At 33.4% G+C, this 18,852-nt stretch overlaps 2 protein-coding genes and 1 pseudogene across 2 annotated transcripts; 2 read left to right on the top strand and 1 right to left on the bottom strand.

Moving 5' to 3' along the window:
- Nucleotides 1–131: 131 nt before the first annotated feature.
- LOC108335265 (histone H4-like) lies at nucleotides 132–518 on the bottom strand (annotated as a pseudogene).
- A 3,421-nt stretch (nucleotides 519–3,939) lies between these two features.
- On the top strand, nucleotides 3,940–7,756 carry LOC108334583 (uncharacterized). The gene is made up of 2 exons (XM_017570445.2): nucleotides 3,940–4,767; nucleotides 6,268–7,756. Exons 1-2 carry the CDS (start codon nucleotides 4,424–4,426, stop codon nucleotides 7,532–7,534), a joined length of 1,611 nt encoding a protein of 536 aa, XP_017425934.1. The 5' UTR covers nucleotides 3,940–4,423; the 3' UTR covers nucleotides 7,535–7,756.
- Nucleotides 7,757–14,864: 7,108 nt separating this feature from the next.
- LOC108335147 (uncharacterized) lies at nucleotides 14,865–18,489 on the top strand. Its single transcript, XM_017571089.2, has 4 exons — nucleotides 14,865–15,166; nucleotides 15,244–15,347; nucleotides 15,454–15,538; nucleotides 18,119–18,489. Exons 1-4 carry the CDS (start codon nucleotides 14,972–14,974, stop codon nucleotides 18,206–18,208), a joined length of 474 nt encoding a protein of 157 aa, XP_017426578.1. The 5' UTR covers nucleotides 14,865–14,971; the 3' UTR covers nucleotides 18,209–18,489.
- Nucleotides 18,490–18,852: the final 363 nt, after the last annotated feature.

Consider the following 18,852-nt stretch of genomic DNA (forward strand, 5'->3'; position numbering starts at 1 on the left):
TATATTTTTAATTGATGTGGCGAAATGATGTGGATTTGGATTATTTTAAAATTAAAAAATTGAGAAAAAATTGGGATCCTTCTTTACAGCATCATCATTTTCAGCAATTTCATCTTCAACGATTTAAAAGAACAACACAAGGATTTCAAGAGAGCAAGTAACACCTATGTCACAACACAATTTCAAAGAAAAGGAAATCATCAAAGCATTGGATCAGCCTCCAAAACCATAGAGAGTCCTTCCGTGTCTCTTTAGCGCATACACCACGTCCATGGTCGTTCCTCCTAGCGTGCTCGATATAGGTCACAGCGTCACGAATCACATTCTCCAGGAATATCTTCAGCAATCCTCTGGTCTCTTCATAGATCACCATTGATCCTCTTCAAGCCACCTCTTCTCGCCAATCACCGAATCGCCGATTTCGTTATTCCTTAAATGTTGTCCCGAAGAACTTTCCTGGGCCTCTTCGCACCTCCCTTGCCCAATCCCTTTCCTCCCTTACCACGACCAGACATTTTCTCAACAGTTTCTGCGCTCAAATAGATCTACTTTGAGGATTTTTAGGGTTTTCTACTAGTTTGAATTAGAACTAGAATAGGACTCTAGAGAAGGATTTTGATCGAACTAGAAAATTTAGGGTTTTGTTTTGATTTAAGATTTCAAATGATTTTTCGGAGGGAGATATACGGGTATTTATTGAAGGTGGTTCCGAGTTTTGAGTTTTCATCTTTGTCGTTGGATGGAGAATTGATCGACAGTTAATCTTTGCAATTCGTGCACTGCAAATCCTTGGGATCCTTGTCTTCTTCAACATCGTCGCGACACACCTCCATCACCTTCACCAAGCTCAAACCTGCAAACCACAAAATCAAAAAGAGCTCATCCTAAACCCCAATCGCGATACACCCTAGTTCGCAAAACGCCACCATCGACCTCGCTGTCAACCGCGAGCCTCCATGGCTATCATGCCGCAACAACAACCATGTCGCCACCCAAACACCATTGAAGCCTCCATGGAAACCCTACAAATAAAAAAAAAAAAACCACAGAGCGACCAGAGAGCCATCTCTACGCCTTCAAATCGCAAAATGAGAGACCCTTGGCATCCATCCTTGGCCGCCGTGAATGAAGGGGCGAAACCCTGATTCGAAAAACTCCGATCTGCAAAATAAGCAGTGGCGCAAAGGAGATGAACGGCGCGAGGATTTCTCTACTTCGTGATTTATGTGTGTGACAAAGATGGTGGCAGCGTGGAGGACTTGACGACAACGCAATGATGATTGCCAATTTCTTTTGAAAATAAAAAATAAAAAAGAAATGTGAGAATATAATGAATTCCACGTCATTTAAAAACCAATGTGACAATGCCATATCAACTTAGCAATAACACCGTTAGACCCAATTTAACGGTAGGAGTGTATTTGTTTTAATTTTAAAAAAATAAATATTCAATTGAGACGCCGAAAAACAAGAGACCTAGTTGAGATTTTGGACGAAAATAAAAACTTAGAGACACATTAAACCTAACTTTTACTCTCTTTCTTATTTTTGTATATCACGTTTTCATTTTTATGTTAATATTATTACCATTAGTGTAGATAAATTAATTTATAATAAATATATATTTGATGATGAAAATATTAATAAAATAATAGCAGTGATAAATTTCAGAAATAATAAATTTTTTTAATATTAAAAACAGTACTATTTTTAAGCTTAATTTATCTTAAAAAAAATATTTTTACATTATTTCCCTCCTACAAATAAATTATATTTTTTCTTTTTTCAACTAACAAACTTCTTTCTGAATTCATCTTTATATATTTATCTTAATTTAATTAATTAGATCATATTCATTTCTACTTTATTTCTCTTTTATTTTTCTTTATTTCTAATTTTTACTTTTTTTTGCTCTTATTTATTTTCTCTTAGCCAAAAGAAATATACGAAAAATAGAGAAACATAAAAAAAAAATTAGCAGTTAATGAAAATGGTGAAAAAATAGTGAAAATAATTAACTGTTATGAAACAACTTGTTTTTCTCATTTCATCTTAAGCGTAAAAACTTAAGCGTGTGTTTAGTTCTTTTATGATAATAAAAATAATAAAATTATTATTATTGTTATAAAATTAAATTTAAATATATTTTTTAAATTTTTGTTGTAAGTATTTTTTATTTATTTTATAAATAGTGTTATAATTAAAAATATGAGTAAGTTTAGAAAAAAGATTAAATTAAAACGGTTAAATTTTTAAAATAATGTAAAATTGATTAAATAATTATTTTAATTTAAAATAAATTTTTATTTTAAAAAGTAAATTTGAAACACCAAATATAAAATCCTTTAATATAGTATAGAAATATATATATATATATATATATATATATATATATATATATATATATTCTCATATCTATACATATACATTATTAAGTATCATTCAGGATAACATTGACATATGACATGTTTGACTGTAATAGTAGATGTGTCCAAAAGTATAGAGAGATGAAGTAATACTTTTAATAAAGGATGATAAGTAAATAGTTATTGATATTATGTCTTTTACTTCAAATTTTTGTTGTGAACTTGAAAAAACATTTAATAAATTTTATTTAAATAAGTGTATCTAATCTATACTAATATATACATGTTGTAAATATTTTTTTTTTATTTTGACATGCACAAGTATTGCTAAAATTTAAAAATAGTCAAGATAAAAAATAAAAACATAAAATCTTATATATCTGATTTGTTTTAACCGAGCTTGGTGTTTATAAAATACATATTTACAGTAACACAAATATTATAAAGGTATTTCTTTTTAGAAAAAAAAAACATCCTTTTAAGTTTACCTATAAGTATTATTTAATTGGCTCCCAAATATTTTGTTGAGTATTCTCAAAACTTCAAACTATTTTAACTTAGAAAATATCAAGAATAAAAGTTCACAAAACAAAAAATAGATATAAATAGAATGAATAAACACAATTCTACATAATTTATTAAAAAATGTATCCACCATGTGATTTTTTTAGTAAAAAAAATATGTAATAAAGAGTAAATTTGAAATTAAATAAAAATATAAAAATAATAGTATTGAGAGTTATTAGGTTAGTATAAAAAAAATAATGTCAAAATATCAAAAGCTTTATTATTAACAAAATTTTTAAAATAATTATTAAATGCAACGAATAAACTCTAGCATTACCTAATCACTTCCCACCTTGAATTTTGTAAATGTTACTAACTCTTGAATAAGTCAAAAAAACATTTACTACACCCATCAGTGTAAGCTCTGTAAACTGTGTAATAATTCGACCGTTTAATGGTAAACCTGCACGCATGTGTTCATCCTCACATCTTAATCGTCAGTTTCTGTTCATAAAGTACAAAACACGCAACACGACAACACGCAACAGTACTAAACTAATTTAAGGTTAATGAATTTAAAATAATTTAACTACAATTTCTATTTTCATTTAAAGAGTCTCCCAGAATATAAGAATTTAATTATAATGTAGAAACAAACAAAAGAGGAGGTGACATTTAACTACTACATTATTTCTTATATTTGCCAGAAAATCATATTATAATTGACTGCAAGCATCAAGTGAGATTCATTAAACTATGTAACTGGACAGTATCTAAAAACTTGTATAGTAAAATTTGTCACAAGATGACAGAATCTTTTATGTAAGACACAACGACAATTATTTTTAATTCGCAACTAACAAACCTGTTGCCACCCGTTGAGAATCCAATAACCAATATGTCAAAATAACAATAATACGCAGCTCATACATTTACTGGTTACATAAATTCAGCAGAAAACATTTAAAAAAAAATTACATGCTTATGTTTTTTTCAGAGCACTGTCATCTGCATTCTGAAAACTTACTACAGTACATAAATAATTTTACTAATAAAACGTTTTTATATTGTATGAGTAGTAAAAGAAACCTGCTTTCCTATAAGTGGTATGATTATTAACTGCAGGATATTATTGGTTGCATGGGACCAAGTGTCATTCATAAATGAAATTTATATAAATGGGAAGCTTTTCCACACACAAAACTGAGCACTGTAGCGACGTTTCCTTCTTCTGTAACGTCTCACTGTGGTGATATTTTATCAATTCCCTAGAGACAGATGAAAATAAAGAGAGGTGGGAAATTATAGTAATATATACTTTCACTAAACAAGGCCGTTTAGAAAGTTTCATTAGACCAGCTGTGCACAGTTGCACACCAAACCAAACTCATCCTTTAGTTAGTCCCTTGCACTAGTGTCACCTTTGTTAAACCACAACACAACACTCTTTCTTCTTTCTTTCTTTCTTTCTCCTCTGCAACTTTTTATTTTCTCTCTCGCCATTACTCTCTCTGACACCTGTGGTGCCTTCGTTTTCTGTGTTCAAAGTGATGAAAGAGGTGACGGTTGAAGCTGATGGAGGGCAGGGAGGAGCACAGGGCGTGCAAGAGGGTGGAAAGGGCACGGTGAGGCCAGACATACACAACAGGGCCATGAAAATTTTGAGGGCAAGAGAGCCTTACAATGGGTACGAGGAAGTGGGGGAGAAACCCTCAGGTTTTGAAGTTATGGGATGGTACCTTTACGAGTTTTGCTTCTACTTTGTTCAAACTGTGCTTGTTCCTGTTGTGTTTCCTCTCATAATCAGTCAGCTACAGCGTCTCCCCACAGATTCGCTTCAGGAATGGGCCAAAAACCACCCAGCCAAGCACTGCTCACAAAAGGAAATTCATCTGTGAGTCTACTTTTTCCTTCTCCTTCTCATTTTCCTGCTCATTCTTTCCAACATTTCAACTCTTTTCCTTTTCCATCTACAATTTCACTGCCTATAGTAGTGCCAAATGCCATTTTTTAACCAAAAAATTTGTTTTTTCTTCTGTTGTCTCGATCTAGTCTAGTTTTGGTGTTTTGGGGCTTCTGTTAGCAAGTGTTTTGAAAAGGTTGCTGTAGTGGCCATGGATGGTACATCAGGGTTATTTTTTTGTAGAAGAACAAAAAAAAAGACTTATTTTGTGATTTTAAAAACTTGGCAGCGTGCAAACTGAGCATAGGGTTCCATTATTATTATTATTATTTTAATTTTTAAAAAAATACTATTTTGAGCCGTTTGGTTCCACTATAGTTCACCATCATGAAAAGTCGTGTCCTTTGTGGCTTTCTTACAATTCTACTTTACTCTTACTCTACTCAAGAGTTAAGATTCCTTTTTCAAAGCACTTCATTACCCATCGGACATCAAACCTATTTATTAACTATGTTGGCATGTCGACCTTTGATGTACAACAAAAAACACCCTAAAGCCATGCCCTTGTATTCTTGGCCAAAACAAGAGAGAGAGTAAAAATCCACGCTTTCCTCCTAGGGAGTATCAAAATGTTTGTCGGACCATCCCAAAAGTCATCAGTCACCTTTTAAACTTTTACAATATCCATGGTATTATCCACAACGGTAAAATATGCATTACTTAACTTCATTATATTCTATTAACTTTTTAAAAATCACTATTAACACTAATCACTTCTTTACCTGAAAGATCTGTACTGTTTACTCACACATTGACAAATTTTGCATTAAAGACAGAGTATTATTATATGTGAAAGTTTGTACCTTTAATTTTGGGTAAAGGCTAAATCTTGCCTTTTGGGACCTTTGGGTGAAATTTTCATGAGTTAAATTAACTACAATTAACAGTGCCGACACATGAAATTGTTTCTATATCTTGTATCTTATCCTTGTAATCTTTTCATAACTACAGTGCTCCCACTAAGAAACAGTAGTAACTGATTTTTTTCAATGTTCCCAAACCAAAATGCTGTACACACTACAGGATTAAGACTGTGTACACATCAAATAAACAACAGAGACACACTATTTACTATGTAAAATAGTCTTTGCATGTTCCCAAAGTTCCATTTAACAGTGACAGCATTCCCATAAACGGCAGGAAGATTATGTGTGCATGATCATTGTAGTCTGTGCCAACATATTAAGACAACATTTGAGCCAACAATTATGTTACTGGTTAATTTAAAGAGTAAATAATTCATGCTACTAGCTAATTTAGGAGTACATAGTTCATGCACTTATAAGGCAAAGGTATTTTTACACTGTATGTATACTACGAATATCAAGGATGATTTCTGATAGATTGATAGTTGATACTAGACTATGACAAGAAGTATAACCTAAACTAAAGTAAAACATCTAACAAAAGTGCAATTTGGTGGAATTGCAGGTATAGCAAACTCACAAATCACACCATAAGAACAGGTGGTGGATCAAATTTCTCCGCTTTGGAGTGGACATCGATTGCTTGGGCCACTGGTCTAGCTTTGGCTGCTCCAATTCTGGGGTTCATTTCCTTCCATCTTGATGGCCATTTCCCAAAACTCATCACAGCAGCAGCCACAGGAATCGGAGTTTTCTTCTGCCTCCCTGCAGGCTTCTTCAAAGTCACAGCCATCTTCGTTCCCTACATTGCTGGCATTGTTGCGGCCAGCACAGTTGCAACTGCTGCTCACACCCACCATCTCGGCCTCATGATCCGTTGTTTCACAGGACCAACCCTCAAGAGAAGCCAATTCTCCCTCAGACAAGCAGTCTCCAGCAGACTCTCCCTCCATGCCACAGCGGCCGGATGCCTTGGAGCCGCCATAATCTCCTCCTTCACATACCATATGCTCCGGGAACTCAATGACAACGACCGTGATGTGATGAGTCTTTGGGTTGTTTCAATATTCAGTGGTCTAATATGGCTTGTGGGGGTATTACACATTGTCACATCCATCAGCAGAACCACCGATTCCATCTCTTTCTCCTCAAGGCTCCACCCTTTTTCCATCTTCAAGTACCCTCATGCAATCGGAGGCCTTGCAGGGGTTTTCCTCTCCTCGTTCACCACCATGTCGATTTTCACTGGGGGAGTGATCTTCATAGTGGGACAACTCTGCATTAAGCCAGTGCACTTACTCTATTTCTGGCTAACTTACTTCCTTTTCCCACTTGTTTCTTTGTCAGTACTACAACCCTTGCTGCACGTGATCAAAATGAATTCTGTGAAAATGCAAATAGTGGGGTTCCTTCTGTCTCTCTTGTCATCTGGATTTGGATTCTACTACGGACACAGCCACTGGAAATGGGGTCACTTGGTGTTATTTGGTGCAATTCAGAGCACAGCAACAGGGATTCTGTATGCTTTTGGGAGGCTCTTGGTGTTGGACTGTGCTCCCTCTGGGAAAGAAGGTGCATTCTCGATCTGGTATGCTTGGATGAGAGCTGCAGGGTTGTGCGTGGGGTTCACGGTGGGGTCGGTGGCGCCCGGGCGAATTAGGACTTCATTCGGAGCTGCGTTCTGCACTGCCATTGCTGGAATTGTGGTGCTGCTATTCGGGAACATCAGTGATGTTGGAGGTGCTGTTGCTGCGGGGCATGTCAGAGAAGAATGTGAGAGAAGTTCTTCGAGTGCGGCTGGCTTGGATTCTAAAGAATCTGCACGAGTTTGAATAAGGAAAAGTGATGAAGAATATTGTTGTCTTTGTGATTCTTTGCAAATGATGTTAGTGCATGGAAGAGTATAAGGTTTTTATTTTATGATTGATTTTAGATGTATTCTGGTAGTTAATTGCTGTTGTTGTGCATGCATGATGTTTGGTCGCTGTTGAGGATTTGGGTGCTCATGGCATGTGTAACTGTGTTATAGTATTTTCTCATATTTCTCTCTCTTATACATCATTTCTGCATAAAACTCTTCTAACCTGCTTTTATGTCTAATTCTAGTTACAATTTCCAATTCTTAAAAGTTCCATTTTTTTTCTATTTAAAATGCCAAAAGTTTTTTATTGATATTACTAGCCATGTGGAATAGTTTTGGATTATTCGTTAACAGAACAGAGTAAATGGTTTTATATTGTAAATAATGGCTCACTTAACTTTTGGATGGTTTAAACTAAAAATGTTGTTGTTTAGTTTGTCATTTTCTACAGTTTCCATTATAATTGTAAATTTAAAGATAGTGCAATTGCCATAAACTATTTATTTTCGGAGGATGATTCTAAAATTTAAAGATATCGATTGTTTTGTTCTATTGACTGAAGTTTATTGAACCTAGTAAATAATGTGGATTTTTAAACATTAAAGTGTGAAGTTGCGTTTTTCTTGTTTTATTTTTAAATAACACAAAACTTGTTTAACAGCACAACCAATTTTTTTTTATGCTATTAGAAAGTCAGATCAGAATACACGAGGGGAAGTTTCTTTTATATTCTTTTAAAATATTTAGCATAATGGAAACTTGTTTTTCTATACAAATTTTTTTATTTAATCAAGAGTGGTTTTTTTAAAACAATCATACTTGGTTAGTTTTTTTAATAAAGGCTTAGTACCAATTTTGGGTCTAAATTTTTGTTAGGTTTTAATTTTTTTTCTGTTTAATGTTGTTTTAAAGAATGTAATTTATGTTCAATTTAGTCCTTTTTGTAGACGGTGTTTAAATCGTTAAGGGCGCAATGTTCAACTGTGCAATCAATAACACATCACCCTTGACACGTCATCATCATCTCTTACCTCCAAAAACTCTAATTTCCCTTACACAGAAACCTTAGTCACCACCTAACCCTAACCGCCGCCGCCACGGTAACGGCCAGCCACCATCTTTGCACTTTCATCATCTTCTCCGTCCAGCAACCACCCATGGCCACCTACCAATACCTTCATTGGCGCCACCCGAGCATCCAACAACAACCACCACGGAACCCATTGTCACGAATCAAATGAACCCAAAATGAAAAAACAAATTCATGGAAAAAGATCAAGAAAGGACCACCTCTAATCGTGATCACCAGAACCAACATCCTTCCAAAGAACAAATCAGATACATACTCCAAAAGAAAATTCCAAGTTCAAAAACCCTAACATTCCCCATCTGAACCATCATTCCTCACTTCGCAAAACCCAAAACTCAGATCTGTAGGGAAGAACAAAATCCCTAACCACTGGCAAAACAGAGAAGAACCAAGAATTCTCCAAATCAATTTTGAAACGAAAATCATATATTCCAATTTACAAAAACCCCCCAAATCGAAACCCTCAATCGCGAGTCCTATTGCTGCGAAACCGCTTGAGAATGGTGGGCTTCTCGCATCGCGACTATGTCGAAGATTGAACCTTCGCGAAGGCGCCGCCGCTGCAACCCTCAACGCGCCGCGAGAAAGGAGTTCACTCTCGTTTCTGCAAAACTCCGACAGACCCATTATAGTCAATTGGACCATCGCAAGCTTCAGTTTTCCTCTACCTGCATAGGCGTAAGGAAGTCTTTCCCCATTGCATTCAGAAACCTTAATTTTTTTGGTGGGGAAGGGGCTGCCACGTGGTAGTCCCTCATTGGTTGCGTCATGTTTCAGTCAACGCAGGTCAGCAGTTAAATGACATGACATTCACTTATTGAACGGTTGGACAGTGCGTCGTTAACAATTTAAACGCTGTTTGCAAAAAGGACTAAATTGAACATAAATTACATTCTTTAGGACAACATTGAACAGGAAAAAAAATTAGGACCATTTCGAATAAAGCTGACAAAAATTGGGACCAAAATTGGTATTAAGCCTTAGATAAACTAATGAAAACTAAGAATGGTCGAACAAGGATTACTATATTTATACTATTCAACTTGCAACAAAACAAATTATTTATTATCTATTAGAAACTTATTTAAAAAAAATACTTGTATGTAGTTTAAAACTCAGATATTTTAAAAAAAATATTTTATAAATTTTTAAAATAAAATCTGAATAAAATTACAAAAAAAAAAGTATAAAATATAATATAAATTTAATTTTAATTTTAATTAAATTTAACCTAATAAAATATAAATTAATTTTAATTTTAATTAAATTAAATTTAATAAAATATAATTTTAAATTTTTTGTAGGTAATGAATACAAATAGTATGATATCTATATTCGACCTATTTTAAATAGGTATTAAAATATCCGTTACGTGTAAATATAAACTATCTGATGTCGATTTTATCTGCAGATTTTTGCCGACATAGTTATTTTTGTCATCTATAATGAAAATACATTATTGTATTTGTGAGGGTTAAATATGCTTTTAGTCCCTCAACTATCAAACGATTTTAAATTTAGTCTCTCTTTCAAACTTTGGTTTGATTCCTGTCCTTAAGGAAACTATAAATTTTCGTCCTCTAAAACCAACGCCATTAAAAATAGGTTGAGTTGGCTAACGTCTGACCATGTGTGATGCCATGTAGTCAGTGAGTAATTCAGTTGAAGGAAATTAGGGTTCTTTTTTTTTGTTTTCATTCATTATCAACTATGGGCATGCTATCCAATTATGTTCAAACTGAACCAACCACAGTCCAACAAAGCCATGGCGGCATCACTCACCGCACCCCACAGTCCAACGTTGTCGGAGCCATGGCGGCATCTCGTCAGCTCCTCCATTGTCACAAACTTGTGCCACCACCATCAACTGGAACCCAAAAATGCAAGAATCAAGACCCCTAACTCCAAATTTTAAAAATAAATAAATAAGAGAACACAAGGACAGGAAACCCCCAAAATCCAATTTGAAAACAAAGATTCCAACTCCTTTAATCGCCATATCAGAAAAACCAAGAATAGAAACCCCAAAGAAAAATTCCCAAATTCAGAAACCTTAAAATCAAACCCCTAAATTACAAGATCAAAACCCTCAACCTATAGCTGTTAACCTGCATAATCAGGTTTAACCGAAAGATTTCCTCCTATCAACCTACTCAAGTCCCATCACTGGAACTACAAAAAGAATGTTACTACCATGTCGAAAAAGGGAAACAACAATCATGCTACAACGATGTGTTTATGTTACAGATGAAACGGTCTATGCCTTAGATGGATTGGATTCTTAATTTTTTCTTTTCATTGTTTAGGATGATTCAAGCTCTTTAGAGTTGAATTCCATTAAGGCTATAATAAAATGTGTAGAAAATCACAAGCTTGAATCAGAATTTGACCTTCATCATTTGAGGAAGCGAGCTACCCTTCTTGAGAAAGCTAAGGCAGAAATGTAAAAGTGTTCAACATCAGGAACTAAACCTCATAACAAACAAGGCAATGGATCCAGTTCTTCCCGTCCAGCCAAATTTAGTAATGCACACTAGTAATCTTTTGGCCGCAAGAACCTAGCACCTTCTCTATAACCCAGTCTCGTTGGAAGATTTTCTGGTCCATTCAATTGCCCCAGCCAGACCGTAATCGATGGTGCAACAACTAATCCTTACGCGACAACCTATGGAACTACCCTCATGCAAAGTCTAGCTGGAATAACACAACAACACTACTCTATGGTCAGACGTTAGCCAGCTCAACCTATTTTTAAAGGCGTTAGTTTTGGAGGATGAAAATGTATAGTTTCCTTAAGGAAAAGGATCAAAGTGTACCAAAGTTTGAAAGAGGGACTAAATCTAAAATCGCTTGATAGTTAAGGGACTAAAATATATTTAACCTTATTTCTAATAACCTAGAAATTAGAGTATTTAAAGTAGACGAGTGTTTTATTTTAATGAGATCGAATTTTTTTAATAATAAATGTTTTATAATATAAACAAAAGTTTATATTGTGTCTCATTATTTAAAACACAAACCATCTTTCTAAAAGCTCATTCTTTAAGTTTCTCTACCTTCTCTCTAAGGTATCTGATTCCTGTGTCATTTCTTTGACGATCAAGAGGTGCCTAAACGACAATAAGAGCGAGGTCTATATTTCTACCCGATCAACAAGAGGTTCCTTTCACTATTTTATTTTATGATCCTTGGTTTTGAAGGTTGACGCATGTGTCCACCCTTATCTATTCCTCGTTCTTTGTCAATCAACGGTCCTAGTGACCTATTCTGATCTCAATTATGCAGTTTGTCGACGTTCTTAAGGTTCCTTGAGCTTGAAGCAAGTGTTTGGCATGTTTAGAGCTTGATAGCTTTTGGTCTAAGGTAAGGGAAGCTATTGTTTTTCTTCTAATTTGAGTTGTAAAGTATGTTTTGGGTATTTAATAGTATCGAAGTTCAATGTACGTTAATTTTGATGTTTGACTCGTGTGTTTTGTTTTAATATGCATGTATGATTGAATGAAAGTGGTTGTATGAATCTAGTTAAAGGTGATTATTTTCTTGTGTATGGTTGGTGTTGTGAAGGTTGATGGTATGAAATCGATAGAGCATATAGAGGAAACAAAATATATGTTGAATTATTAGTCATTTTGACCTTAAAAAGGGGGTTTTGGTGTGTGAGTTTAAATTAAGGGTTAAATAGAGTAAACTCAGTTTTAGAGTATGTTTAGATGTGAATTGTGACTTGTTAGGGTTGTTAATTAGTTGAAATTTGTTTTAGAAAGAGGTATTAGTATTTTGGTGGAATTTTGACTGGTTTTCAAGTTCATTTTGTCGATTTGGACTAGTGAGTTTATGAACTATAAGTTTGGTGCCAAAATGGTATTTTTAAAGGGTGTTGGTAAGTCATTTCTAATTTGTTGGAGTCCCTAAGTTGTTTAAAAATAAGCTATAACTTGTGGAATTCAATTTTAGTCTCTAAGATGAGGATTTAGTTGTTTTAAGTTGAAATCTTATGGTATAATTGTGTAAAACTAGTATAAGTTGAGTTATACACCTTGGTTTAAGTTTATAATAGGTTAGAATATAATCTAGAAGTGTTAGAAGTTGGTGAAAATTATTAGAATAGGTTATGGGTGGTTTAGGAGGGCTAATTATGTAGTTTTAGTGGTGCAAAATTATGCATTCTCTCTGAGCGAGTAGAACTATCTTTAGTTGAGCGAGTGTAATCGTTGAGCAAGCATGACTCACTATTTCTGTATTCGCAAAGCGATGCATGGTAGCTGAGTAAGTGGGCTATCAGGTACTTTTAACTAAGCGTGCATATTTTGTGGTTGAGTGAAAATATCATAATTTTGAACTAAGCTTTTCTATACTTCTTAAGGTGTGTTTAATATATGTGATTGTTTGAATGATTGGTTTATAATATTTATTGTGAACTATGAATTGATTTATAATATGATTTGGAAACAAGATTATGTATATGATTATGTATGATATATGATGACGAGTTTTGTATTCTTTTATCTTATTTTTCTTATGATGGATAATTAAAGTGATAATTTAAGGCGTGTATGGTATATTGTATGGAATGTGTGGTATGGTTTGGAACATGTGGTTAAATGGTTGAAAGGTTGTGGAAAAAAGTTTCAAAGAGAAACTTTTTATTGGTAGTTTCAAGTATTGTTAGTATGAATACAGAAAGCTCAATCGTGGGAGTTATCTTGAAACTCTAATGATCATTCATTCTCATTTAGAGAGGAGTGATACATGTGGTGAGAGTAGCGTGAGGTCTTAGTCTAGGTGCTTCCAGTATGACCTAAGACGCGATATAGATTAACTTTGTGAGTGTGGTAGGATGAAAACCATTAGCAATAACTCTACAGAGCAATAGAGACCACCACAAGTGCACGACCTGCCATAACTCGATATTCATACTAAATACGGATAGTACAATCTAGGTCTTGACATGTTTAAGATGTATGGATTGTTTTATGATAAATATAATTTATGTGTGAAATATTAATTTATATTATTGTTTGTTTTGTATCACTAGCTTACCTTTGCTTTTGTGTTGTCTATTGTGTGTTGTTTTCTCTTTTGTAATGATTACCTAAATGGTGTGAGGTTAAGGAGAGTCTTTACAATTGCTCCAACGAGAGGTAAGGATGAAACAAAGATGTAGTTAGATGGATCTACAGAAGTAGATCTCTTCTTTGTGGTAGGTTTGTTTTACTTAGTTGTTCTTTTAACATTTATGTAACCTTTTTTTTTTGTAGTTTTATACTATTAAAATGTGATGTTACATTATTCACCTTTTATATAATAATAAAATTATTATTATTTATTGTTGTTATTATAATTATAAAATAAATTAAATAATTTTTACAATTTTATTGTTAAAGTATTTTATTTACTTTATATGTAGTTTTCTAATTAAAAAATTTTTAAGTTTAAAGAAACGATTAAATTGAAAAAAAACTTGAAAAAAACGTTTAAATTTAAAAAACAATCTGCCACTTAAAAGTAATAAAATTGATAAAATAAATATTTTAATTTTAAAATACTTTTATTTAAAGGATAAAATTGAAAAAGAAATGTACAAATTAAAAAGGAATTTTTTATATATATAGTTATAGATTTTAGAAAACTTTTTTATTTAAAAGATAAAACTGAAAAATAAATGTGGATGCCAAACATATTCTTTTATTTGTAGTTATATAAAATAAAAATAATAAAATTATAATTTTATTGTAAGTATTTTTATTTACTTTGTAAATGATATTTTATATTTTATTAAAAAAATTAAATTTTAAAAAGGAGATCGAACTTAAAAAAACAGTTAAAATTAAAGAAAGTTGTCACTTGTATGGTAAAATTTATAAATAATTACTTATTGAAGGGGAATATTAGAAAACATATGTGAAAAAAACAAAACTAACCTCTTTATCCAATATTATAAATTTAATAGAAGGAAATATTTTTCCTTTGTTAATTTTAATCAAAGACACTATGCTTCATTTGGGAGGTTTTCAACCTAAATATATAAAGAATATGGTTTATTTTCCACTAAGATTGGTAGTTTAAATAGTAATTTAGGGGTACCAATAAAAGACTCTACTTCGTACACAATGAGGAGCTAGGAAGCCCAAATTAGGCTCCACTAACAAGAAACAATTAAGCCCAAATTAGCCCAGATCTTCACCTCAAAGTTAAACAAAAACTAGAATTAAAAAAAAAAAAATCCCCAAATTCGAAGGTGAAAAAGAAGCACTTTGGCAATCGCAGGTTTGGGTTCGATTGTGCAGAGTGCAAAAACTGCAAATCAGTGAAGTCGCCATGCTTCGTTGTTTGTCGAAACTTCGTTGTCTCGCCCTTCAATCACGCCAAATTCTACCACCGCCCTCTTCTCGGCGGCTCCTCCACCATTTGCGGCCGCAACCGCTTCACTCTGCTTCCACATTTCGCACTTCTTCTCCTCCGTCCTTAGTTTTCTCTTCATGGCCTCTCCACGCATCTCATCCTCCCCCTTCCGTAAGTCTTCGATGCTAACATCTAGAGTTTGTCATTCCGATCGTCATTGTTATAGCAGTTTAATTTGGTGTGTATAGTTGGTTCAAGTGCGCCACGTGTCGTCCAGGGAACGAAAACTGAGAAGAAAGCCGATGACTCCAACTATTTCCAAGGTTAAGAAAACGAAAATGAAATCTTATTCGTAAGTTTCCTCTTCGTTACTCGCATAGGTTTTTGGGGGTAGTGTGTGAATATTTCTTTTTTCTTTTGTTTGTGAGAAGTAAGTGATTTCACTATGGTTGGGGCAGGTCTTTAAAATCCAGATTCAGAACAATGAATGATGGGAACATCAGGCGCTGGAAGGAAGGCAAGCGTCACAATGCTCATCTCAAGGTTCAGTTTTTTTTCTTTTTCTGGATTGATGAGGTTTTATGATATGTGATGATAACCCAATTTAGATAAACTTATCAGTAAGTGTTTATAGGGGAAAATTTAAAAAAAAATGAAAAATGAATTAAACTTCTTTTATAAGTTATAACTAACTTCTTCCTGTATTCTCCAAAAGCTCAGGTGGATGAGGTTTAGTTCATTTTTTTTTATTCTCTTCCCCTGTAATTGTTTGTAGATAAATTGGTCCAAACAGGCCCTTTCTGATTGTTTGTTGGAATGTGAGTTTCTTGTTGGTGGTTCTGTGTAGAATCCTTGATAATTTCTGTTTGCTCTATCAGTGTGAATAGCCAAACAAATCATGTCATACTCATTCCCAAAATTCCCTTCTCAACATTTCATGAGGTGCAAATAAGTCACAGAAGTTGTTGACTTGTTCTTATTCACAGTGGACTGATGCTGTCCTTCCTAAGCAAGATTCATATAGCATTTGTTTGTAGTACATTACGGTGGCAAGTTTCTTTCAGAGACAAATTGCTTTTGAAAATATAAATCATAATTGCCGTTTCTAACCTAATAGCTAGATTATGATTTGGATTTCTTCATTTGCAGAAAATAGAGCAACTTGTGTTTCCTTAGGATGTACAATTGTAAAATTTAGGGTGACGAGGCATTAGTTATGGTATGCTTGTAGATAAAGGTATTAACAAGCATTTAACAAAAAGATATGAAAATATAATATTTGGTGGCATTGGCATTTGTTGTGGGAGGTTGCACTACAGGCCAATTCAGCATGATTACTGGTTTATTGAAGAGAAAAACAATTGTGAAGTTTTCCTTGTTTTGGGTTTTTGCTGTGATTGATGTTGAGGTGGTGGTATACAATGCATAGCATGTTTCCAATTATGTCATCGTAGCTGTTGGGACAGTTGGCACCCAGCTTTAGCATGGCTATATCTGTGATATGGTTACTTGACAATAAATACTTACATTTTTTTGGTTCATTGCCTCGTTGGTATACTTCTACAGTAGTATTTGTTGACTCCCTCATTAGCTGTGTGCTGTGAAAATAACATTGTAAGATGGTGTGATGTGATGTACAAAACACGAACATTTACATCTGTTTATAAATTATATTGTGGTCAAGTTTTCTAGGGGGCACATCCTCTACTTTATATTCGGAACTTTGAATTAGTATGTTGTATTAAGAAAAAAATTATAATCATATTCTCACAGAGAAAGCATTTTGCAGAAAAGTTGTTTGTGTTAAATTCAGCAAAGCAATCATCTATGAACTATCTCAATAACATTCCTTACATGATTACTTACAACGATAAAAAACTAGCTGTCCCAAGTCCTAACATTATTAGTCTAACATTAGTTGCGCTAAAAAAATTCAGTCATTGGCGCCAATACATAGATTTAAAATTTTTATTTTTTTATATTTCTTAAAAAGGTTGTATAAATGTTAGAGATAATAAAAAATGTTTACATGTATGATTTTGTGGTTTTAAACTAATTTGCTCATTTTCAAAACAATGTGATAGAAGTCAACTTTATTATTATATTCATATACAAAACTATGGAAGTTTAAGACATGAATGTGTACATAAGAACTGATGAGGTTAAAAATCCTAGAAGTCAAAAGGAGTATTTGTTATTTGCCCACGTGTAAATATACATAACCTCTTATATGTCCATTAAGCAATATAAAAATATAAATTCTGTTATTGAACTTATTTAGTTTTAACCCCTTCAATTCCTTTTTGCATGGTTGATGTAAATTATATACTGTCATATTTTCTGGAAAATAAGGTCATAGAACAATTTGTTTGAATTTTTCGCTTTTTGTTGATGTGATTCTGGTTGGTTTAGACTATAGATAGATCAATGAAAGTATGTGTATGAAATAAAAGTCTAAAATGGGTTGAGTTGCTTTCTTCCTCATTGATTAATAAATGTCAGTGTGTAATTCAGAATTCACTGAACAAGCAATTCAAAGGCACAGGGGGGGCAACACAAAGCACTGTTATATATCTGAAATACGGAATTTATATTTAGTAAGGGCATCTATGACCCCACAATTCATTCGATGTTGACATGTCCATACTTCTAGAATAAGAATACTAGTATAGCAACTGTTTTACCAAGGGTGAATTTCTTTCTCACTAGCTAAGATATAGAGTCATGGGGTGAATTACTAATTTTTATCCTTGTTTGCTGGCTCATAAATGTCAATGGGAAAATTCAGAATACACTGTAGGAACAATTCAAAATTCACAGTTGCGACAACAAAATTACCTGTATCGTATGTATGTCTGAAATGCGGAATTTGTATCTGGAGTCAGAGTATAATATACCAAAGGCGAATCTATGTCAATGTTATATACTGAAGACAAGGGGATTGAATGAGTATTTAAAATCAATTACAAGATTAGCATGGTTACCTGGAAAATAAAAAGGGGTAGGGCAGGGAGGGAGGATCCAAACAGTCAACTATGCTTCTCCTAATTTTCTCTCTCATCCAACAGTATTGTATGGATTTATCTCTACTTAAAATTGATGAATTTCTGGTGTCCATTGCAGTCAAAGAAATCAAAACGTAGATTGAGGAAACCTGCTATTGTTCCAGCGGCTTATGCCAAAGTAATGAAGAAGCTCAATTTCTTTGCTTAGATATTGGAAGTTTTGCTGCTGGTTACAGCATGAAAGAGGATCGACCAGGTTTTGCATTTTTAACTCCAATCATTTGTTGACCTTCACATTTTAGAATCTGTAAAACGAGCAAATTGCCGAACAGTTTGTTTGTTGTGGAACAGTTTGAATTGATGATATTTCGAGGTCATGCCTATTTAAAGTGGCATGTTTTAGTTGATAATGTATGCATTATTGTTAACATCCCAGTGGCTGATTGATCCTTTCATGTGATACATTCAATTTGAGTTCAGTTTGATAAAGTATCGGACTCCTGGATACATGTTGTAATAAGGGAATAGTTAAAAGCCTTGGGCTTCAAAATCTCTATTCGTGTATATATTAGCGTTTTAATTAACTTTGGCATTCGCGTGTTTCGGCTGAGAAAGGCTATTTTCTTAAGTTTACTGGAACAATATTTTTTTTTAATCAGTTTTTTTTTTCGTAAATAATAATGTATTCACTCTTAAAGTATACAAAGTTATTTTGCAGCTTGTAGCAATATACAGGGATAATTTGGATAATCAGTATGAATAGATGTTTAAGCCAAATCAATACTATTAAAAAAATTAGGTAATGAAACAACTAACTTTTTGACTAAGAAATAAAGCTATCTGATGTATTAG

This window comes from Vigna angularis, chromosome 10 (assembly GCF_016808095.1).
Source record: "Vigna angularis cultivar LongXiaoDou No.4 chromosome 10, ASM1680809v1, whole genome shotgun sequence".
Classification (NCBI taxonomy): Eukaryota; Viridiplantae; Streptophyta; class Magnoliopsida; order Fabales; family Fabaceae; genus Vigna; species Vigna angularis.

Coding starts and splice junctions, on each gene's coding strand:
- LOC108334583 (XM_017570445.2), top strand. CDS start 4,424: ATGAAAGAGGTGACGGTTGAAGCTGATGGAGGGCAGGGAGGAGCACAG. Junction 4,768..6,267: donor TCACAAAAGGAAATTCATCT/GTGAGTCTACTT, acceptor GTGGAATTGCAG/GTATAGCAAACTCACAAATC.
- LOC108335147 (XM_017571089.2), top strand. CDS start 14,972: ATGCTTCGTTGTTTGTCGAAACTTCGTTGTCTCGCCCTTCAATCACGC. Junction 15,348..15,453: donor ACGAAAATGAAATCTTATTC/GTAAGTTTCCTC, acceptor TGGTTGGGGCAG/GTCTTTAAAATCCAGATTCA. Junction 15,539..18,118: donor GTCACAATGCTCATCTCAAG/GTTCAGTTTTTT, acceptor TGTCCATTGCAG/TCAAAGAAATCAAAACGTAG.